Consider the following 24,809-nt stretch of genomic DNA (forward strand, 5'->3'; position numbering starts at 1 on the left):
CATAATAGAATTGTTAAATATTTAAAGAAAAAAAAATTCAATCAAAATGATTACCTAAAATCCAGTAAAGAAAATGAGAATATAATTGAAGATAGTTCAAATATTGCGTACAAACAAACAGGAAAAAAAAGAAAAATTAGTTGCAATGTGAATTTAAAATTTTACTAAATTTGAAACTTTGCTTTTACTCTCTCATTTATAGACAAAGTAAATAATCATTGGATACCATCCTCCTCATCATCATTAAAATGAAAATTTCAATGAATTTCTGGTGATTTTAGTTTTTCGACAATGATGATGGCTATAAATACTTGATGAAAGAATAATAAGAAATTTAATTTGCATTAATAATGAGTAAAAAAAATTGCCGCAGAAACGAAACCCAACGATTGTTGATTTTAGATTTTTTTTTGTCAACTTACTCTGGATTTCCTTAAGAAAATATAATTTTAATGATAAAGTTTTAAATAAATTTAATTTTCAATTTTGCATTTAAATATACAACTGGATTTTATATTGTTATATACATTGAAGTTTTTGATTTGTTTGTTAAAAAATTATTTTTTTTACTATAGTTTTGTTCATTCATTAAATTGAATTAGATGAATATGTAATAGCAACAGGTTCTTTGGATCAAAACATCCATCTTTTTCATTAGATAGATCGATATTTTTTATCTTTTAAAATGTCGTCGTTCATATTATTATTTTGAAATATATAACTCCATATAAACAATTGAAAAGTAAATCAAGAAATTGGATTTTTTTTCTAGATACAAATGGGTTTATCCCGTTCGGTTTGTTTTTATGTTGGTTTTTCAATTTATTTTATTTATAATATGCATACAACAACAACGATTTGTGTAACGGAAAAAAATGGTCATTTTTATTCAATTTAGATTTACAATCTACTGGATTGTATTGAATCGAATGTCCATATTTTCTTCTTTTCTCTACATGATATTAGATTATGGCAATTTTAATAACAATAAATTGGCAAAACGATCGAAACGAGAAAAAACCCCTCATACAAAAAAAATAGGAATTGAAATTTGCATACCGAAAACAAATAGTGAAAAAGATATCGAAATAGGAAAATGGAATAAAAATAAAAGAATGGAAATGTCATTAATAATGGAATAAAAAATTGCCTGCTTACTGGCTAACCAATATCATTTTGATTCTTGTTCTCTTCTGTTATGTTTTTTTTCATCCACCCCACCATACTTTGAAAAAAAATAAACATCGAAAATCTAGATTGATCGGTCGATCGTCCAGCCAGCCAATGTTGGTGGAATTTGAACGATTTAAATTCAATTCTAAATCAAAAACACTAGAATGAAAAAAAAGCCGAAATAGAAAGAAAAAAATTCCATGACCAGATAGATTTTATTCTGTTATTATTTTTTTGTTTGCCATTCATTCATCCATAGATATTTGTTTTCATTTTTCATTTTCCATCGATGAAAAAAAACAACGGATGAGTTGGCTATCAACTACAATACATAAGATCGTTTCGTCCGATTTGTATATATTGACAAGCAAGACGATAGAAAAGCGAAAAAACAAAAAATTTCAAATGTTTTTTTCTAGAAAGATTGTTTCACACCCATCAGTTTCACATATCGACTGTCAAAATCTATACCAATATATCTCTGCACATTTTGCAATAAATATTCCTTATTGCCAACAAACTAACAAGCGATTCCATATTATAAAATAAGAAAAGAACAAAAAAGAAACTAATAATAATCAATAAATTTCAATTTGTTGGCCACAATTTTGTTGTCTATCGCTAACTATATATACTTAAAGTTTGTGTGAAATTTTTTTCCCATCTCTATTTAAAAAAAATAAGAAAAATAAAAGATATCCGAAACAAACAGAATCACAAATTGGAAAATATTAATCGAGATCAATGATCAACGCCAGAAAAAAAACAACAACAAAAAAATCGAAATACTAGAAAAATGCCGCCCGATCACCATCAATCACATACAGAAATATCGGCATTGCGGAAATCAAACAAAAACCAATTCAACGAAACAAAAAAATCATAACAGTATGAATTTCTAAATAACAAAAAGCGCATTTTAAAATTGTTTTTCAATTTTGTTTGAAACATTTGTACAATGATAATCATACCACACAGTATCGGATAAGTTTGATTGTTGATTGATTTATGTTAGAAATTTATTTTTATCTCTAAGATTCCCACAGGCAAATATGATCATCGATAACCTTATATGATTACGAACTTTATACATAGAAAAAATGGCAGTACCATTTTTTTTACTTATTTAGAATGTTTGATTTAATTTGAATCGATTTTCATTAGATTCCTTTTGGCGATTCTTAACTTTTCTAAATTAACTACCGAAAGAATTATAAATGAAATGATTTTTTAATAAAAATTTCTTTTCAAAGTTGAGGAATCGATAAAATTGATGAATGCGAAAAAAACAAAAAATCATGAAGAAATGAAAGTTTATGTGTGTGTGAAAAGTTGAAAATGAGTTATATCATCATTATATACTTGAGAATAAATAAAAAATAAACATTTGGAGACAAATAAAGTGTTTGTGTGTCTGTGTGTGTATCCAAACATCGCTATTTAACACATAAAGAAAAGATTGAAAATATAGATACAAAATTCATGAGATAGAGAAAATACAAAGATAGACCAAAATAATATTTTAATGAAAAATACAATCATACAAATGAAAAAGTTGTAGAATTGACCAAAATTTGATTGGAAGAGTTGCCCGATTACTTTAATTATTATTATTATTGTTATTATTATTCATTTTAATAGAATTCGAATAGTTAGCATGATAGGGCGATGATGAATGGCTATTGAAATTTTTTTTACGGACATAATCTGAATGTTTACCACAATATGATATTGTACTGCTGTTGCTTGAATGTGCTGGCAATACATTCGAATTATGATGTGAAATCAGATGGTTCGAACGATTCTTATTACTAATCACCAATGGGTCTGATCGTTGTTCCATTGCTACAAAATCATCAACATGCATTGATGGTGGTCGCGATGTGTTTGGCGGTCGCGATCGGAAGGGATCACCACGATGTCCATATTGTCTTACACGACCTCTGATTGTAGTACGTTTTGGTTGCGGATTAATTGCGATCAATTTTGTTACAGAATCTTCACTAGATTTTTCGGGTGCTTCAGGTAATTCAACAATCGGTGAATGATAATTATTGAGAATTTTCAATAATCCGTCGCAATCAAGTTTCAGATATTTTTTAGCTAAAACGAGGAAATCAATTTTTCTCATTCCTGATTCGGCAATTGACAAGTGATTCGTTTGATTTTCAATTAGTGACTGCCATTGCTCAGGCATCCGACAATCGACTGAAAGTTGACTGAATTGATGACCATAAATGATTTCATTATTCAATGGAACAGATTTACATCCATCAACCATTTCATCTTCTTCGTTTGTCGGTCCTTTCTTACTTATATCGATGACTTCTAGATTATCTGACTGTCTGTTATCAATGACATAAACTTTTCGATCAGCAAAATATTTATTCAAAGATTGAGAGCAAGCCATGAAAAATTTCGATGAAAGTTTATCGGAAAATTTGAACGTTTTCAAAGTCAAAATAGTATTGTCTTCAGTATCGAAAAAATAACGGAATAATGATAGGAAATCATCATCATTTGGGGATTCTGTATCGGAAAGGATTTCCTAGGGTAAAAGATAAATCTTATTATTGAGAGTAATTTGCACATAAAACACTTACCGTAACAAAGACTTTGCTGGAAATGGTAAAATTTCTTACAAATTTTTTCCTATTGAGATAGAAAAACATTCTATGGAAAAGCTTAAGAAATTTTGAATCTCTATGAGCCACATCCGAACTGGTGGCAAAACAACAAAAGGCATTCAGGATTCCGATCCTAAATGACAGGCTCGAACTGAATAAATCCAGAATAAAATCGATAATTTTACCACAATTATCGCTATGATATTTAATCAATGATTCATCGATCGGCGATTGAGATTTCGATTCAATGATATCGCACAGAGTATGGACGAGAAATTCGGTAATAGTTTTTGAAATGGTCAAAACGGTTGGAGCAGAAAGATCGCACATCTTATAACAAACCACACGTAATAATTTTTGCAATGGCAAACAATTTGATAATATTAGATAATTAAACATATTTTCAAGATCATCATTTAAACAATGAAGATGAGCTGACCATAATTTACGATAATTAATTATAAACGATATGTCACCATCGTTTAGCGTTTTATTCATCATCAATGGCAATGGTGTGGGTAGTATTTTTGACAATATTTCTAAGCCCGAAACAAAATATTTCGGGGCAAGTGAAATGAATTCAAAAACATGTTTCAACATTTTTGTCCATACTGATTTTCGCAATGATTCTTCAGATTCAGAATGTTCTAAATGAACAGCCGTATATACTGATATGATTATGTCGATTATTTGCTGCTGAATAAATTGAGCAGATTGTTTTGTATTGGATTCTAGTTTTATATCATTCGTATAAGATGAAAAATATGACAAAATATTGTAAAGTTTTAGCAATACTGGAATCGGAGTTGAATCATTAAAATTATGGCCATACGATTGGGTTAAATAGTTTAAAATCAGCTGCAAAAATCTTACACTTGGACGAATAAATTCAATAACTAGTGAACCTTGATTCAGGATAGAATTATTAAATTGTTGTAATGAATGTGTCTTGTGCTGTTGATGATGGGATGGCTGATTACTTTGATTAATTTTTAAATTTTTCACAAACAAATTTATATATGAATCACTGAAAGTATTAGCAAATGTACGATGTGATGGTCTTTCACATGTTTCGACTACCGCTTCTAATAGTGTCATTAAATAGGTAGTACAATCAAAGCAATAGCATGAGACCAAAGCATGTTTATATTTAAGTTGCATGTCAGGATCATTATTCTTCATATGGTTGGCGTTTGGATCGCATAGTGCAACCAATATTTTGATGGCAGTTACAAGTTCAGGTTCGATAAAGAAAACTCTATCATAGAAATTTTCGATAGTCTGAATTTTTTCTTGAAAAACATCATGATGTTTTTTCAAAATGGTCACAAACTTTCGCAATGTCAATTCATCATGAGAATTAAAATTATCATTTTTCAATGGCGATATCCAATTCATGAGCATTGAATATTTAAGAACATGACTTTGAAATATATCTGATCGATGTAATTTGATCAATGAATTTTGCACATAATTTTGTACATTTTCACTGTTTTTTAGTAATGATTTACCGTAGGTTTCATAGAAATGTAATAAATTCTTCTCTGGTAGATATTGAACACACGCGATAGCAATTCTTGTGGCATAGATGAATGATGTTGAATCCAGATTTAATTTCTTTTCATTAAGAAAATGAGGGCTGTTTGGATCAAATTGGGATGTAATCGGTATTATGAATGAATGAACAGCATCGAAATTGTGCTCCAATGTAAGAATTGATACGACTATATCACGAAACATGGCTTTTTTGAAATGGATCATCATGAACAAACGCAGAAGCGAATCAATAACATCACTATTTTTAGAAGGATCAACTAGTTTGTTTTTTGTGACCGATTTTTTCAAGTTTTCCCTTTGAAACAAATATATATTGTAGAGTATTTTGTCAACCAAATTGAATGTATACAACCTGAAAATAAAGAATTAATACATTTTAAAATGATTCGACTAATAAAATAATACCTCGTAATGAATTTGATGCCAAAATCAACAAATCTTTGACTACATTGATTATGTGTTGATGCAAAGTCAGTCAAAATTGAATGAATAGCGTTTACTTTATGGATATTTGATGAATCTTCCAGCAGAAACTTTAAGCCCTGTTGATGCGATGTAATGATGTCTAATAATGTCAATATTTTATCACAAATAAACTTTTGATGGGCGTTACAGGTATGATCCGTTGTTTTGAGGAACTTCAATAATCGAATCAAAGAATCGAATAGATTAAAATGTTTAAAAAAACGATAAAAAGATTTTTGTGCATTGAATCCAATTTTTGATGACGAACAATATGTTTGTTTACATTGGAAACGATCATGAATGTAATCAAATTGATCAGTATTGGGCACATCTGGTGGACGAGAATTAGATGTCGAAAGCAATAGTAATGGAATCGATGCATTGACAGTAGTTTTGATTTCATATTGGCAAATATACGGCAGAAAACGTAATGGTCGGTGTATGCGATTAGAGATGATTTCAAAATAGTTGATCATTCGAGATAACATTGCAGGCAATAAATCTATTTTGTCGGTCGTCATATTGCACCATGAATGATTACCACCTTCATTGATGTCTAACACGTTTTCACTGAACACGGAAAATGTTTCAAACAATTCGTATAGATGAATTTTGTTCAATAACTCTTCAAATACCGAAGGTAGACGTGAATTTTGTCGTTTAATAATCAATGATAAAATATATTGATAACACGTAGCATCTTTCAAATTTAACACGTCAATTGATGGCATTTTCTGGTCGTTGTTTTCATCGTTCACGTTTTGATCTAGATCATTAGTCCATTGAAATTTTCGATGGCACAAATAGTCAACGCCTTCAGCGTGATCACAGATAACAATCAATCCGTTCAGAATCAATAACCTGAGCGGAAGTGTCATGAATGGCTTTTCATATAGTTTAAGCAAATGGTATGGTAAATTTTCTTCTAATAATCGCTTGAATAATATCGCATTGTCATTTTCAGTTATAGATGATGAGGAACGTATGTCAAATGAACTAAACAAAGCAATCAGAAGCTTGATTCCAGCTTTGATATGACGTACTCTATAAGTATTCTTTTGTGCAAGTGCCAGATCAAAATCGAGTCCATCTTTGGCGATTGAAATTAAAATGGGAATCAGATTTTCAAAATCTTGTTCTGAGGTTCCCGAGACGTTTTCCAAATCCTCGTTGAATGAATAATATATTGGACAGGTTAATTTCATTATGTCGGTAGCCAATTTTTCTACATTTATCACCCATTCTTCTTGAATAAGAATTCGACGATTTTGTTCTTCATGTGACGAATAAAGGATGGAAAAATTTTCGTGCATAAACTCAATGATAGATCTGAACAATTTAAGATCAATATATGTAGTCATTTTATTAGTATTGAAAGGGAATTTCAACACACTTAATTGATTGGCAGCTAATGGATCGAAAAGATTTTTGTTCAAATCCAATTCATTATCAATATCATCATCGTATTTACTACCAACACCAGTGGTATCCAAATAGTTTTTAGCATATTCCACTTTTTCAGAAGCTAATGCCGCATTCAAATCTGTATCATATTCTTCATCACTACTAATTATTTCCAGTTCAGCTTTTGCATTACAGGTTTTTTCACCGTTTTGATCATCTTCCAAATTATCCGCGTCAACATCGGAAGATGTACTAATCTGTTCAAAATTATCATCAAAATCATCATCCATATCGGAGCCGGAAAGCGGTTCGAATAATTCTTTAGAAACGTCATTTTTGAGTACATTCGATTTGTCATCGCAATTATTTTCATTTTTACATATTTCTTTATCACCATCAACATTTTTCAAGCCAATTTCGCTATCTTTGTCAACATCATTGCCGATGTTATCATTAGAAATTTCGGGATTTGTTGTTTTAGAATCACAATCAAGTTGATCCAATGATATATTTGATATTGATGAATGAGGAGATATGTTCGCCAAAGGTGAGGGTGATGTTTGTGAATCTTTTAATCCTATCAGATTCATGGTTGAATCATCATCGGTTGGTGATACAGGTGAAGCAATACTTTCGATATCTGCTTTGGAAGAAGTTGGTCGATTATCCTGATCATTATCATTATTGTAGTGTGTGCCTTCATTGTGTTGACTTGCAACGGAAATCGGTGAAGAACCACTATCACAACTAGGTGAAGCAATATTCACACTTCTTGGAGTACTGTATCGCGATTTTTTAAGATCTGGCGAATCTATAGAATCATTACGATCACACGAATTGGAATCCCGACGATAATGCGAAGATTTGCCTAAGTGTTCTGAATGATCACGTTTATTGCGTTTACTACTTGACACTGTCAACGGTGATAATGATCGTGAACGGTCTTTTGATCGAGATCGCACACGATCGGATAAATGATGATAGCTGCGATATTTGTTCGAAGATGATTTAGGCGAAATTAGATCACGACTATTATTATCACTGTAGCTATCTTTATAGCTACCAGAAACATTATTACGCGTTCTTGTCAAACACGAGTCAATTGTGTGGGAACATTTATCCATATCACGGCTATTACCTCTATTACGATGTAAGTTGCTGCGGCTGTTTAAATTATTACCACGATCTTGTTTTTCCAAACTGATACTTCGATGACGAGGTTGTTGTCGGTGTCTACGATAATCATCAGTGTAATAATTGTCTATTTCATGATGCCGGTTAAGATTCGATCTTGAATGATTGATATTTGTTCCATAAGGAGATAATCGATGCTGTTGATGTTCATGATCACTATCAACATCTTTACTATTGCTTCGGGAACGATAAGAATCATGTGCATATTTATTAACACTGGAACGATATTTTGATGGTCGACTTGAGAGGGCATTTGTTGCTGAAGGTGAGTGTTCTCTTGATCTTTTTGAATGCTGATGAAAATCTCGTTGGGAGGAATAATATTTTCCATATGTAGAGGGAGAATTATTATAACGTTCATTGCGATAATGATGATGATGATGACGATGATGACTAGACGATGGCGTGGAATTCAATTCATCACTACGTTCTCTTTCAACACTTGATCGATATCTACGATTAGATATTGATCCACTTTTTGAATATGAATTTTTATTAGCTATCGATGATGATGAATAAGCGATGCGACTTTTAAGGGAATAACTATTACTGCTTGGTGAGATAGAACTCGCAGATGATTTTGATGATGGTGGACGATATTTTTTTCGATCATCACTGTGCACATCATCATCATCATCTTCATCGTCAACATAATCTTTGTGGCTTAAAGATTTTTTTCCGATTGTTATTCGCAATTGATTTTCTCGTGATGAATTGGAATGACTTTTAAACGACAACGATTGCGGTGGTGTAGCAGAAAGATCACGATTGTGGGTACCATAATGATGACGCGAAGGTGATGGCGATAGGATACGTGCTACATTTTCAGGACTAGGAGACAATGAATGAACATCCTGTACAGGATGTTGAGATTTGGCTGATGTGGTCAACGAAACGCTATCATCTTTATTCGGTGGTAATGAATCGCCAATAAGTTTGCCTACTTCGGTTTCTATATAATCTTGAGTATCATCTGGCTCTTTGATATCGACGATACAACCATCGAAATAGCTAGCTCTAGAATCTTCATCATTATCAATATTAATATCATTAGATATCCTAGAAGCGGTTGATTCTTTAGTTATTAAAGATGATAAATTAGTCACTTCACCTAAAACAACTAATGTGACTGATTCAAAATGACCACGCAAAAATAGGCCATCCGTAGCAACAGAAACATTCGGTTTGAATATATGGTTTTCATGTTCCTTGTAAGAAAAACTTTAAAAAAAATGTGAAAAAATGTAATAAAAGAATGAATCAAAATCAAAAACGCACCATCCAATGTCCAAAAAGGTGGAAGATTCTTTTGCTGTTAGCTCGTTCACATAAAAATGTATATCAAATGAAGAGGGTATAGTTGCTCTGATAAATGAATGGAAAAAGAAAAGAAAATTTTGGTTTTAATCAACGAAAACATAATGGCCATACCCAAGATGAACTCTGCGAAGACTTTCGGCTGAAACTAATGTTGATAAAGGAATTATTCTTATCTCATGAATGATAACAGGACAAATGAATTGTACAAGACCAACGTTCGGTTCCTTTTTGTTATTTATATCCTATTGGCGATTTAGAAACAAAAACAAAACCAATGAAAACATTCATCACAGGAAAAATGATGATTATTTGCTACTGACTTCAAAATCATTATCAAGGTTCGCCGAAGAAAATGTGTCCAGAAAAAGAATCTTTGATGCAGGATCATTGGTATTGATGTTGCCGTAATCAATGTTGCTGCCGCTGCTTTGTTCAATGTTCATGATATTCAATTGATATAGAGATTCGAGTTTTGTTTCGCAGAAAAAAAAATAATAGTTTTGTTTTAACCAAACTATTTAGGATAAAGATTTTAAATTGAAAAAATGGTTATGTTGATTCGATGTAATGGCAAATTGATGTTTTCTTAATTGGGAGCACAATTAAATAAAAACTTGGAACTTATAAAGCGAAACCAATGATTATGACAACGCTGTATTGTTGTGTTGTCGTCGTCGATGACAATCACTGAGAAATCACTTGTTTTGATTCTATGCTCAGATTATTGTTGGATGGACAAAAACGGTTGACTTAAATTTTATTTCTATTCAATTATTATGAAATATGTACGCACTACACAATGTATTGATCTATAAAAGGTTCAATAATTGTTTTTTCTCTTGATTCTGTGGTATTTTATTAACCATCCCAAATAGAATCAAAGAAAAACCTGAATAACGATACGACAAATTAAAAAAACAAAAAAAACAGACACACAAACAAAAATACACAAAAGCGACAAGAATTTTCTTTCTTTTTTTACATTGAATATATTTATTCACGATGATCACTTCATGATGAAAAAACAAGAACGTGAATTTGTGGTAAGCAAAGCGAAATACCGACAATCTTACCAAAAGAATAAATAAAAGAACTGGATTGTTACGTGAAGCTAGCGCATCAAGATTTTTGGATATATTGGAAAAGAACCATGTATCTCAACACATAGCATACGAAACAGTAGTGGAATATGTTTGAGTGTAAAAAAACTAAGGATTTTTTTGGACATCAATCGAATCTCATTCCACATTGCAATGGTAAACCGTCGTCGTCGTCGTAGTTGTCCGCGTTTTGGAGCTGCTCGCCGATTTTATTTTCGCTCATCACCGCAGAATGTCGCTATGATCATACTAAAAAAAGAATTTTAATTCTATCATTCATAAATGAAATAACAGGCGAAAATTCGTTCGAATAAAAATTTTTAGAAAAATTCATTTTAATTGAGATTCAAAAAAATATTCAAAATTTTACCAACGAAAATGTTGGCTCTGGATATTGTAGCCGACCTTTTAGATCGATCAATTCAATCAAAACAATAACATTGACAACGTTTGCACCACATTTTTTAATTAATTTGACGGCCGAATTTGCTGAACCACCGGTTGCAAGTAAATCATCGATAATGATACAATTTGAATTCGGTTTCACCGAATCAATCTGTATTTCAAATTTATCCGAACCATATTCCAAATTATAGGCTATCGATTCCACTTTACCTGGCAGTTTTCCCGCTTTTCGTATCGGTACAAAAGGTACCCGAAGTTCATAGGCTAATAATGGACCAAAAAGAAATCCACGAGATTCAAGTCCAATAATAGTGTCATAATTTTTGACATTGTTTTTAATATGATGTTTAAGAATGTATAATACATCGTCAATAAGATTGGGATCCTGAAATAAAGGGAAAATATCTCTGAAAATTCGATAAATAATTTTCAATTTATTGATTGTTATTTTGATATTGTTGTCAATTTACTTACCGAAATATAATACCCGATTTTGGAAAATCGGGATAACTTTTCACATTAATTTTAATTCGATCCAAACGTTTTTGAATATTTTCATCATCATTTGATTGATTCTGTTTTTGGACATCCATGATTGTCAAGTTAATGTCGAAATATTTAATAATACACAAAATACTCTCAACAGTTAAGCTCACTACTAAAAACCCATAAATTGATCATTCGATAGAGTGCATCATTCGTCAAATCATCATCACCAAGTCGATGACTATCATTTCAAATTGATAAGAAAATATAACGAAAAAATCCACAACCATAAATAAAAGTTCATTTTTGATTACTTGTTTTTTTATTCAAGTTTGTCTTCATTCGACATTCGAAAATTTTATAATTTAATTATATAATATTTAGGCTAGGAGTGGCATATTGTTGTTTTTTGTTTTGTTTCGAATTTTGTTTACTTTAAACAGTATTACTGGTTTTTTTATCATTGTTTTTGTTGCTGCCTGAATTATAATGAGTTAAATTATATCCATAATAATTAATTAATAATTTTATGAAAAGTTTTCCCATTTTTTTTGGTGTGTGTATGTGCATGTGTTGAACATATAAAATGAAAAATATCATGTTGGGACAAAATTAAGAATAATACAAAAAAAAACGAAGGAAAAAAATATTAAGATCGAAGCAGACAAATTGAATCATAATAAAACCATATCAGAGTTAATAATATAGTAATTATAATTGATAGTAATACATTGTAATCGATGATCAACGATTTTTATAATAATCGTTCATAATAATATACAGTAGAAAAATTAAGGGAAAAAATTGTTCAAAGATTCAGTGTGTCGGTCATCCGGACAGCGATCCTTATTTAAGTTCAGAATGCAAAATTCATGAAGCAAACAAAAAGAATAAGATGCAATCCCCTACCAACAGGATGTAGATTATTCACTTTTATTTATTTTTTTGTTTTTTGCTCTTTGGTTCTTGAAAATTTGCATATGATGAGGATGGTGGTGGGTGTTGTTGCTGTAAAAGATGATGTGATTGTTGATTATAATAATCGACAGCCGATGTCATTGCTGGATGATGATGTGTATGAGGATGATAAGGATTTGGTCCGGTTGGATAAGCCGGATAATTTGTGGGATAGTTACTATAATAGCTATAGCCATTATTGACTGCAGCTTGATCAGCGGCTATATTCGGAACCGTCTGATGACCATATGAACTATGACCGGATGGATTTATTGGCATAGGTGGTGCGGTAACTATACCAGAAATCGGTGATGTTGTCCCTGATGATGTCGTCGTTCCTGTTCCTCCACCCATTCCAGATGATGAATACTGTTCCATCAGATGACTGTTCAGTACTTCACCTGAACCAAGATTATAATTAGTGGGTCCATCTGATCCTTCATCAATAATCTTTGTCAAATATTGATTCAATTGTGTTTGTAAACGTTTCACACAATTTGACAAGGAACTTAAATGTGTATTTGATTCGAAACCGGGCGTTCCGATTGCTCCAACCATTGAATGATGATAATGATTGGCTGCATTAACATCATAGCCAAATTGTTGATTCGAACCATTGTTCGATGTAACATTTGCTTTTACTTGATAATGTGATGGATGTTGAAATTCATTGCTATACTTATTATAATGATTGTCACCCATTCTGTTTCGTCTTATTAATATTTGTTATATATAAGAGAATAATACTATTCGTCTTTGTTTTATCGAATCAATACATTTGATGAGGACGATTATTCGTTTCCGATAATTTTGATTATAATTTCTTAATTCTTGATTCACAAATTGATTCGACCAAATATGAAATAATTAAGATAAAAAAAAATTATCAACAAATGAAAATGAATCAATCATATGAATTAATGATGAATAACTTCAATAAAGATTATAAGATTGTTTTTATTTTTTTACATTGAGTAGCAACAAAAAATATTTTAGAGTTCAGATCAATTGTCAGCATTTTTAACATCGAGCACACTTGCCTTTGCTTCCACACACGAACACACAAACACACACAGCATTCTCTCATTCGGTGCCAAATTTGCCACACACATAACACGCACGCGCTCTTAGCTTTTTCTTCTTCTTTTTTTTTGCTTCTTCAAATGGACAAGCCAACCACACAAAATATCGTTGTTTACACTCAAAATTTTATAAATCGAATGAATTCATCTCTTTCTCTGTTTCGTTTGATTTATTTTTTTTCTCTCTCTCTCTCTCCCAATATTCTCTGATTCGATATGCTGTTCATAAAGGACATGCAAGAGTTTTTTTTCTAAAAATTTTATTTCATTTCTGGCCTTGATTTTTATTATTAATTTTCTTTTTAATATTTATCAATTCAGTTTTGTCCATTTTTTTATTGATTACATTAATTCTTTTTTTTTGTCGTTAGATATCAATGAAACATTTGAATTATAAAAAATGGATGCAGATGTCATACGTGAGAATATAAAAAATAACGTGAATAAAATTAAACAAATTCAAAATGAAATCAATTTGAAAATGAATGAAATTGCTCATATATTGAATTCTATCCATAATAATGCTCAATCATCAAAACATTTTCCATATTTGAAAAATTTAATTGCCCAAACATTGGAAAAAAGATCACAAATAGATCAGTTATTAAATTATGTTCAAATATGTTCGAATAAACTGGACGATCAAACTACGATGGCTACTATGAATCACAATAAAAATCATCATCATTATAGACGTTTATATTATGACCGATTAGAATTATTAAAATTTCGAAATCAATCTTTCAATTCAAATCTTGAAAAAATTCCGTTTGAAATCAGACGACATCATTAATTATGTTACTGTCAAATTGTTATTAAATTTTTTGATTTTTTTTTGTCTTGCAATAAATTCATTTTTTTCGATATCTTAACCAAATATTAATTATTATTATATAGCCAATAATTTGTTTTGATACGTGACTTGTCCTTGATTGAATTGAATAAATTTCATGCAATAAATTCTGGCTATGTGGTCGAAAAAAAACAATCCTGAAAACAACAACAACAAAAACTATATAAAGAGACTATTCGTATTTGTAAAAACAGTATTAATTTAATCATCATGAATAAACTTGTGTTAAACATTATAATCCTATCAACTTTCATTGGTAACATCAAAGATTCATTTTGTTTTAAATTCATTAAATGATAAAATTATTCATACATAGTTTTAGCAATGGGTCTCAAATGTAATCAAGAAAATTGTGGTGGAATTGCCGGACTTCAATGCTGTCCTGGTTATCGATGTTTGATGCCTAAACCAATCTATCCTGATGCAATGGGCAAATGTATGATAATTGAGGACATCACTCAGATTGATCCCGTATCATCATCATCATCAATGGCTTCTGAATAAAAATTTTGTTTTCTTCGAATAATTATGAATGAATGGAACGCGCCATTTATTCTTAGTTTTAAATCTTTAACAATAGATGGCATTATAGTGAAATTTTGTTTTAAAATCAATTTATCAACTAATTCAATTAAATAATGATTTCCCAATTAAAAAATTTAACAAATATTTCAAATGATAAATGTTGAAAACATGAATTTTAATATAATCACAGATGAGCTATCATCATTTCACATAATACAACAGCAACAAACTGGCTGTGATGTAATCATATTTGTACCACGTAAGAATGATGAAGCGGTTGGATTAAGTTGTGCTGCTTTTGTCATCCATATTCCTGTACGATTTTGGTCAATTTTTTGATCATGTGTTACCAATAAGGTTTTTGGTTCCGTATTCCGTGATTTCGATAATTTTGTTGGTTGTGGATAACTTGTAATGGGCGATTCTACAAAAATTCGTTTATTACTTTAATGAAATTGTTATATGAAGAATAAATTTTACTTACCATCAATGATGACTGTCGACCAATCGCTACTGCTCTGCTGTTGATCATCATCATCATCCTGGCCATCATGATCAGTTTGAACATCAAATGCTAATTGATATAATTCTGGTCTAATCTGACTTTTTGATAAGCTTAACATTGAATATTGTGGATTGAAAGAATTCATCGGTGATGAATAGTTTATCGATTGATGTGTTGATGATGATGTTTTGTCTTTGTCTATCGCTTGTGGATGTAATGGATGATTTAATGATGACATATGATCATTTGATATGAAATCGACCAAATCTAGATTATATTTCGATGAATATCCTTCATCATAATCATCACTATTTCCGCAATTCATGATTTCATTGTAGTTCACCGTTTTTGCTTGTGTTTCAGAAGAAGCCATATCGATTGAATTGTTGTTGGGCAAGCTTATTATTTCAGTATTCGTTGTCGTCATTATTAAATGAATCACTTGTTTTCTGAAGATTGTTTATACGAAATTCTGTTGTTCTTGTTATGATTACATCTGGCAAAATGTGTGAATGATGTTCAATTTTTCTTCCACATTGTAAAGGGAAAATAAATGCGACTCATCATTTGATGAATTTATGAAAAAACATTTCTATATTTAGTCCGTAGTATAGAATCTTAATAAATACTTAGAATGATGACGAAGCGTGTTGTTTGTGTTTGATGTGCGATCAAAACGATGTGTTGAACGAGAATATTCGATTCATATGAAATGAATAAATACCATACGTGTTTGTTGATCTTTTTTCACTGCTCATTAACATTTAAATCTATGGCTCATTTATCTAACAATGTTGACAAAAGTGGAAAAAAATTGACAATTTTGAAAAGGAAACGTTCAGATTGGATGTTAATAATACAAATAATAAGAAAAAAATGTGTCTAATTATCACTATTGAAGTCAAATTGTTCGACCTAAATGTAGAAAAAAAAGGTAGACTAATTTTCATGAAGGTAAGAGAGCAAGAAATTTGTTTGTTCGTTTCGGTTTGATGAATTTTTTGTGAACAATATTTACTTTTAGGATTTTATTCGAATAGAAAATAAAACAAAAAAACAATGACAGTCGATATCTGAAGGAAACTATTGATGACCATCAATGAAAAATTGAAATATTACTTGCTATTACATCTTAATGTTGAATAATGATGATGTTCAATCACACACTCTATACTCTTATTAATGTGCTCTAAATTTCATCTAAATCTTGTCGCTAGATCCTAAATGTGAATAGAGGGAGAAATGTAATGTTTCCAGTTTTTGATTTGCTAATATGACTGGAAAACCGGTAGTAATATTATAATAAAAAAACTAAATTTTATGGGAAGTAAAATTGAGAAATGAAAAAAACCCTTCGAGGGCTTTTTTCATCATAAAATGAATAAACAAAAAAATTATCTCGGAGTATCAACCTGTTGAATTTCATCATTTATCGGTAATTAGAGTTTTTCCTCAAACAAAATTATTTCCTTCGTTCATTTCTGTTCTATTCATTCGTTTGAGCTTATCACTTTTTTTTACTATGAAAATATCTAGTTAAATGATTTTTTACAGAGATTTTGAATTAAACTGAAACAATAAATCGTAAAAGAATTATTTTTCTTTGTTTATTTTTCATCATTCTGATAATTTTCAGATCGTAAAGCAAAGAATCGCAAAGACAATCCAATTTGTTTTTTGTTCATCATTTTTTTTCGTTGTTTACAACAGAGCAATTTCATGAATGAAATAAAAAGACTACACTTGACTTGTCGAAAAAGATTTGATCTTATGTTTACAACAAATTAATTGCAATTCAAAATTTACAAAGAAAATAAACGTTTTTGGAATCTATAAATACCATATAATAATAATAATAATGGTGGAAAATAAATGCAGTAGAATAAAACATTTGTGACAATTTTTTTTTTGTTACATTTTATTACCTAAATTAGTTTTTATTGTTTTTTTTGTTGTTTTCAACATGAATAAAAGTTACCATTAAAAGTTGCAAGCCTGATTGTAACAACAACTGACCATTATTATTAGCATCGATATCAATTCCATTTGATAATTTTTTTTTTGTTTTGAAATGTTTGTTTATAAATAATAGAAATTTATCCAAAATACAAATAAATTTCATTTGAAAAAAAAATGTTTTCTATGATTACAGAATAAAAAATTTAACATTTCTTATCCATCTTATTCAATGACAAATTTCATTTTCAATTCTTTGAATGAAAAAAAAACATTTGTTCATAAAGCGTAAAAGAATAGACTTCAATTTAAATGATGATGACCGGGATTTTCCCAACAAACAAAAAAAAATTGAATACTTTTTTCTATAAAAAAAAAATATAAAATATAAATAGCCTATGATCAAATCTCTATCTAATGTAATGTATTCACGTAATACATCAGGACTTGACTAAAATATTATTATCCATGAATACATAATAATCACTAAAGATACATAAGGATTATATATAACATCATCATTTCGAATTGAACCGTTGTTGTTTAGTAATCAAAATAAAATAAAATAATAAAATTGAAAATGGAACAAAACATATATATTCAGACAATGTATGATCCGAAGTATATATTACGCATTAATATTAGCAGCTAAACATAAGCTGATTGTCTTATGAATGAAAAAAAGAATAGAAAAAAAATTTAAATAAATATTAAAAACCATATGGGATGAAGATCAAAAATATTACAAAACCAGGAATGTATTTTACCGTAAAAGTTTTCTTTTGTCTTTATATTTGATAAAAGTTATTTTTTCTTTTCTCACTCCGTTTATTCGGACATCTAAAGTTTTATATTCTGTTTTGTTCATTTGTATATTTTTCAATATGAAAACCGTATGAACATAATCCATTGATAGATCATGATTACAATCATGTATTTTTGTCGATACTTTTGTTTTGCTTATCTATTTTCTTATAATTTATTCGGAAAAATTAGAATCCCATTAAAAAAACAACAACAGTTATACAGAAAAAAAGTGTAAACACAGTATCAATATGAATAATTCATAATATTGACCTTTTTTTCACTCATTATCTACATTGAAAATATAGATATTTATTACAAATTATCAAACAGTCAAAGTAAAAGGTCTCAATTTTTAAAATATGAATTAATTTTTGTTCAAGATTCTATCGATGATTATTTTATCTGCTGTTGTTGTTGTTTGGTAAGAATATGGAATTGAATTCATTCATTCTTCTTTTTATCCGGTAGAAAAGGAAAAAAAATGTTTAGTAATTCACATGGGAAATTTTTTTTCTCGATGAGAATGGCGACCCGAATTTTTTTTTCAAGTAAAAATATCGGATAGTGACTGTGTGTTAATGGGATTCTTTTGTACAAAATGTGTTTATTGTCATGTTTCAAGTATTTACACACACACAAACACATTATCATTATCTATAAACATTTGAAAATTTAATTAAAATCTACCGGACAAACAGAAAAAACAAAAAAAACAATATCATAAATAGAATAGAAATAAAACTTTCATTTAAACAATTACATATTCTTATGGCTAACAACATTTAGAAAACAGCCAAAAAATACTTGCCATCAACAGTTTTGAATAATTCTGAATGATAGAAACGATGAAATTAAAAGGTTTGTTAATGTTTTTATACTTTTACTTTTAAATGAAAATGAAGACATAATTATGGTACAATATCGAAAATATTATCTTTGTCAACAAAAAACATCGCATAAACAATTTTGTTTTGTTTTCATCTTTTTTTGTTTGTTGTCTAGATTCAATCCAAATTCGAACCTCACCCACCTCATCATATGAAAGCAACCAAACAAAAATTCCAACCAAAACCAGAATCCATTAAAGCTAAATGATTTAAACATAATGATCATATTAATAATAACAATTATGTTGTAAATAGAGATTTTCTTGATCCAAAAAAAAGAATGTATTTTGTATACAAAACAAAAATACAAACAATAGATTTACGAAAAAAAAAACAACAAACAAATGATTCTGGTTTGTTGTTAGTTTGGTTATGTAATCTGGTTAACACCTATATCTCGTATGGATAAATTTGTGTGACCAGACTGAATGATGATCATTGAATGGACATTGTTTGTTTTTTTTCCTATTATAAAAACACAAGACAAGATGATAAATACACACACACACACATATTGTATTGTTCAAATAACGAATCATCGTTGACGAGTGATGAAATGTAAATTATTTATTTCAAAGTCTAGATAGATAGATAATAAAAATTGTTTAAATCAAATAATAATGGATAATATTCGTATAAAGTATTCTATAGAATCGACTTTTATTATTCTTGATCTTTTTCCAGCCATATGTCATTATGGATATATTTATTCAACACACACACACACAACTAATACGAGAAAAAACTCTATCATCAAGCTTGTTGAAAAAAAATGAAAAGTTCATTCAGTATTTTTTTTTGTTCTTTTTTTTCTTCACAAATTCCATTGTCATCGGGTTTTTTTCCTTGCCTTACCTTTTTTTTCTTTCACGTGACAACACAATAAATGAATGAATGAAGAATAGGAAAAGAATGAATAAAAGAATTTTTTTTTACATACAAAGACAAAGTGATAATAATTAATGCTTGATACTATGACTAATAGGTATACGATGATGATGATGATGATAATGATTCGGTATATTCAAGAGTAATTTTCATTTTGGGCATGTTCATTAATTTAGCTTTAACAAAATTCAACAACAACAACGATTCATGATAATGAATCAGAAGAAATGAGATAGAGAATTTATCATTGTTGTTGCTGTTGTTAATAGTTGTGGTGGTAGTGGAGTTGTCTGTGTTATTTCGATAACTGAACACATTAAATTCTGTGTGTGTGTGTGTGTGGTTGTGTTTTAATCACTTTAATTATATTCACCTTGTTCCAACGAGAGAAAAAAATAACGAGAAAAGAAAAGTGAAATATGGATAGTGTACAATGAACTAACACGGATATCAATGACAACAACATGACGGACACATGAATTAATTGTTAAAATAATAATAATAATAATATTTTTTTGCCGCGAATGGAATAAAACCACCACAATGATTATGGATTCTTCACCATATACCATGTACATTGACATACTACAAGTTCATCTAATTCAGAATAAAATGAATAGAATATAATCATAAAGTGAATTTCATCGCCATCATCATTATCATTTTTGTTTTTTGTATTTTTAGAGAGACAAAAAAAAAGAATAAATGAAATGTAATTTTTATTATTATTTTTAACATTAATACGAATAAATGAGAAAATAAAAAAACATAAGAGATAGTACCTGGATAATAATGATCAAAATGAAATTAAGATAGCGAACACACACACACACACACACACACACACACACGCATAACGGTATAATCGATTAGTGTCAATCTAATTAACACCTTGATTGATAATCATTTTTTGAAACATTGAAAATTATTTACAAACTTTTTTCGTTTTATATAAAATTATATAAGTTGAATTTTATTTTTAAAATCTAAAAAAGAAAATAAAAAACCCTATTGATAAACATATTGATATTCATCAAAGGTATCATAATAGCTGGTTGGTTATTAATATTCGTCATCGTTATCTAATCATTATCATTATTATTTTTATTATTAGTGATCTAACTATCTGACCAGATAAGAAATTAAAATGATTATTACACGTTTGGTCATTTTGTATTTTGCTTTGTTTCAATTGAATGATTCTGCTGAAATATAACAAAAATTTCCATTTCAGCCATCCATAGTTAATGATCATCATTTTTTTCCTACGTTGTTCAAATCCATGAACATACACAGATACAAACATATCCACTTTGCAGGTCATCATAATTCACTCAACGAAATTTTCCTATTTTCGGGCTCGCTGCACTCCAAAACAACTGTTTTACAGTCAAACTATGGGTTTCTTGGGACCAGCTTTAACCGGACAATGTTTTTTTCCTGAGTAAAAAAAATAGGAATAAAATGTGAAATGGTTACATAACTGTTTGGAACGAGGAAAAAAAGAGGTTGTCATCATATGTTCATTGGTCGTTTGATGGTGGATTATGGACATTTTGAGCGATTTTTGTTTTTTGTTGTTACACATACGACTTTTCAAGAGAGAAAGTCAACGTGACTGAAATATTCAATGAATACATCGGATGGCATAGACAGTAATCAAAAAAAAAGAGAGAAAGACAAAAAAAAATTACAGCGTCTCAATTCAAACATGGTTGAAGATTTTCGTAACAAACAATTACGAAAATTTATTATTGTCAACGACCAATGTAGATCGATGATTTTTGGCAAAAGATTGTTTAAATTTGCACAACATCTTGAAATGGTTGTCCAGAAAATAATTACTTCAATATGTGACAATTATATCATGGCCACAATGAAGAAAAAAAACGAAGGGAAAAAGTGAAATCCGTTACTGTATAAATAATGAATGATTACCCGAACAACCAACCAGTCAACCAGTTTGAAAAGCTTTGTTTTCAATCAAAATTTAAATTATCGTAATCATTTTGGAATAGAATAAAAAAAAATCTCATCAATCGACCAATGAATTTATGTTTAAACAAACACACAGACATATTTCATTTTTTTTTCATTTCAGAAATCGTTTAGAAAAATTAAAAGCATGGATTATTTTTGCAAAAAAAACAATAGCTCCATTTTTTTCATTTGCTTAGTTGTTGCTGTATATATTCCCTAATAATGAATATTCCGTTACAGTATGACCAGAAAATACAAGAATGGATCCGATAATGTCTATGTATTCCTTTAACAAAGAAAAAACAAACGGTTTGTCATGATTGTTTATGATTATTGTCATGTCAATGTTCAAAATGAATACGGTATATTATTGTAAGCTATATGCAAATTATAATCGTCTTGTACAGTAGTAGTATATATATAATATTAATTGTCACCATCATAGAATTATGATTATCAACACAATAACAATGGCAGCATTTATAGCTGATGATGATATTGAATCATTTTCATTTTATTTTCGTTCTTATCTAAATTGACGCTTATTATCCGCCGCCGTATTGTTTATGTATGTTAAATTCATATGTCGGTTTGTCGACGACAACAAATACAATGAGATAAGGGCCATATGTATGTATGAATGTCGTTGGGTTTTTTATTATTTTTTTCTGGTTCTAAACTGAAAAGAATTAAAAAAAATCCATAACATTGGTTAAATTTTTTGTTTTTGTTTTTCATTTTTACATAACATGATCATTTTGTATATCATATTTTTTCCATATAATTCAAATTCATTGTGGCAAGAATCTGATGATGATAATGATTTTTCGTTTTTTTTGGGAAATTCTACATTTTTCTTTCAATTAGATCACATCAATTATGTTGGTTGTGTGTAATTGTTTCGAAATGAAATTTTTCCTTCTTTATTCAAATCGACTTTCATCGGTTTTTCAATTCTTTAGTTTTGAAACTAGAACAAAACAAAAATGAATCTATTCCATCTTTAATCATAATTTTAATATATGAGAAAAAAAATCGCAAAACAACCACAATTTTTGTTTTTGTTGAAAACAAATTGTATAATGTTCACAATGCGAACATAAAGATTGACTGTGTTTGTTATTTGATTCTTCCTTTTATTATTATTATCATTATTTCTGGAATCTAATTAATCTCCACACTCACACACACACACATGAATGCCAACATCTAGATTATCATTAATACTTGGTTATAATAAAACTAACATTTTCAAAACACTCCCATCCCCTTTCATAGAATAAAATACTGAATAAATGAAACAAAACAAATTGTTTCTATTCGACCGAATATGTTTTTTTTCACTGTATAATACAATATGAACCAAAAATCATATTTTTCCATTTCGGCTGTTTCAAAATTCTCTATCCAAAAAAAAATATAATGTCAATTTTAGAACCCTTATTATTCGTATCACATACAAAAACAATGTTCATACATGTCAATTTTTTAGTATTATGGTCAAAATTCGATTCCATAATGGTGGTGGTGGTGATTCATCAGGAGAACTAAAAAATCTTTAATTTATTTGCATTTTCCCAAAAAATGATAAAATTTTAAATTTAGATCCTTAGATACAAATAGTGAAACAAAGTTTTAACTGGAAGATTTTTTTCCCCTTGAATCAATCAATACAATGACGATAATGATGATGACTTTGCAGAAATAAAATTCAATTAATATTATTGCCAAGAAAAAAAACCATTATTCGATCATTGAATAGAAATCGATTCATTGTGGTCAGCTTCACTTGAACAACAACAAAAAAATTAATCAAAACATAAACCTGGATTTAATTTTGTATCATGGTATTATGTTGAAAACAAAAAGAAAACATTTTCCAGGTGAATATTAATAATAACAACAACAACAACAACAAAATAAGATTAATGTACTGTGAAAAAAAGGCGGTGGCGACCGTTTCGGGCTCTCATTTTTTTTTCTCAATTCTTGTCCATTTTGTTGATCACATTGTTGATATCCATAACCGATTAATCTATTCAATGAAATCTGAAATTTTATTAAATCAATGATTGATTTTCATGTTTATCCATATCCATCATTGGTATTTCAGGAGACCATCATCGTGTAAAGAGGTCGATATATGCAGAAGGAAGAAAAAAATCAATGGACCAACCGAACTCGTATTCTGTGGTATTGTATGCAAATGTGTGTGTGTGTGGATGCATTAAGCAGAAAACTTTTAATTAAAAATAATGAATGTTTTTTTATCGTATTTAGGTATAGCGAAAAGTTTTCGGTTAAAATGTCAACCGATATTTGGATCCATTTAAAATTTTGTTTCGATATGGTGAAATTATCTCAATAAAGACTCGGTGACAAATGACCTCACAATCAAATTATAAACGGATGTGAAGAAAAAATCGGATCGAAAACTTTACATTCAAAGCTTTAAATAACGATCGTCTGTTCCAAAAAAAAATGCGACAATCATTATCTTGTTTAACGAATTATTACATAATTCAATCCATACTTTCTGTTTATTTCGTTTGGATTCAAAATGATAGACCAACGAAAAAAAAATTAAATGAAATTAAATTCAGTGTAAAAATTATTAATTATTACGCTTAAATGATAA

General features: G+C 29.3%; 4 protein-coding genes and 1 long non-coding RNA gene across 5 annotated transcripts; 1 reads left to right on the forward strand and 4 right to left on the reverse strand.

The window, feature by feature from the left end:
- Positions 1-2,384: 2,384 nt before the first annotated feature.
- On the reverse strand, positions 2,385-11,069 carry LOC113793465 (uncharacterized). Its single transcript, XM_027343507.2, has 7 exons — positions 10,814-11,069; positions 10,061-10,254; positions 9,852-9,982; positions 9,699-9,785; positions 5,763-9,641; positions 3,777-5,709; positions 2,385-3,721 (listed from the first exon to the last, which is right to left on the reverse strand). The coding sequence occupies exons 2-7, from the start codon at positions 10,181-10,183 to the stop codon at positions 2,774-2,776; spliced, it is 7,101 nt and encodes a 2,366-aa protein (XP_027199308.1). The 5' UTR covers positions 10,184-10,254; positions 10,814-11,069; the 3' UTR covers positions 2,385-2,773.
- Positions 11,070-11,141: 72 nt separating this feature from the next.
- Positions 11,142-11,987, reverse strand: Aprt (adenine phosphoribosyltransferase). The gene is made up of 2 exons (XM_027343511.2): positions 11,720-11,987; positions 11,142-11,652 (listed from the first exon to the last, which is right to left on the reverse strand). The coding sequence occupies exons 1-2, from the start codon at positions 11,836-11,838 to the stop codon at positions 11,199-11,201; spliced, it is 573 nt and encodes a 190-aa protein (XP_027199312.1). The 5' UTR covers positions 11,839-11,987; the 3' UTR covers positions 11,142-11,198.
- Positions 11,988-12,030: 43 nt separating this feature from the next.
- On the reverse strand, positions 12,031-13,630 carry LOC113793466 (uncharacterized). Its single transcript, XM_027343510.2, has one exon. The coding sequence runs from the start codon at positions 13,388-13,390 to the stop codon at positions 12,665-12,667; it is 726 nt and encodes a 241-aa protein (XP_027199311.1). The 5' UTR covers positions 13,391-13,630; the 3' UTR covers positions 12,031-12,664.
- Positions 13,631-15,299: 1,669 nt separating this feature from the next.
- On the reverse strand, positions 15,300-16,579 carry LOC113793469 (uncharacterized). Its single transcript, XM_027343513.2, has 2 exons — positions 15,633-16,579; positions 15,300-15,572 (listed from the first exon to the last, which is right to left on the reverse strand). The coding sequence occupies exons 1-2, from the start codon at positions 16,078-16,080 to the stop codon at positions 15,355-15,357; spliced, it is 666 nt and encodes a 221-aa protein (XP_027199314.2). The 5' UTR covers positions 16,081-16,579; the 3' UTR covers positions 15,300-15,354.
- A 7,284-nt stretch (positions 16,580-23,863) lies between these two features.
- On the forward strand, positions 23,864-24,809 carry LOC142645471 (uncharacterized). Its single transcript, XR_012846609.1, has 3 exons — positions 23,864-24,054; positions 24,285-24,379; positions 24,452-24,809. It is a non-coding gene; the product is annotated as an uncharacterized LOC142645471 (long non-coding RNA).

Source organism: Dermatophagoides pteronyssinus, unplaced genomic scaffold (assembly GCF_027571235.1).
Source record: "Dermatophagoides pteronyssinus isolate colony J.1.1.1.1 unplaced genomic scaffold, Derpt_VIB-CSIC_2022.12 sq0001, whole genome shotgun sequence".
Taxonomy (NCBI): domain Eukaryota; kingdom Metazoa; phylum Arthropoda; class Arachnida; order Sarcoptiformes; family Pyroglyphidae; genus Dermatophagoides; species Dermatophagoides pteronyssinus.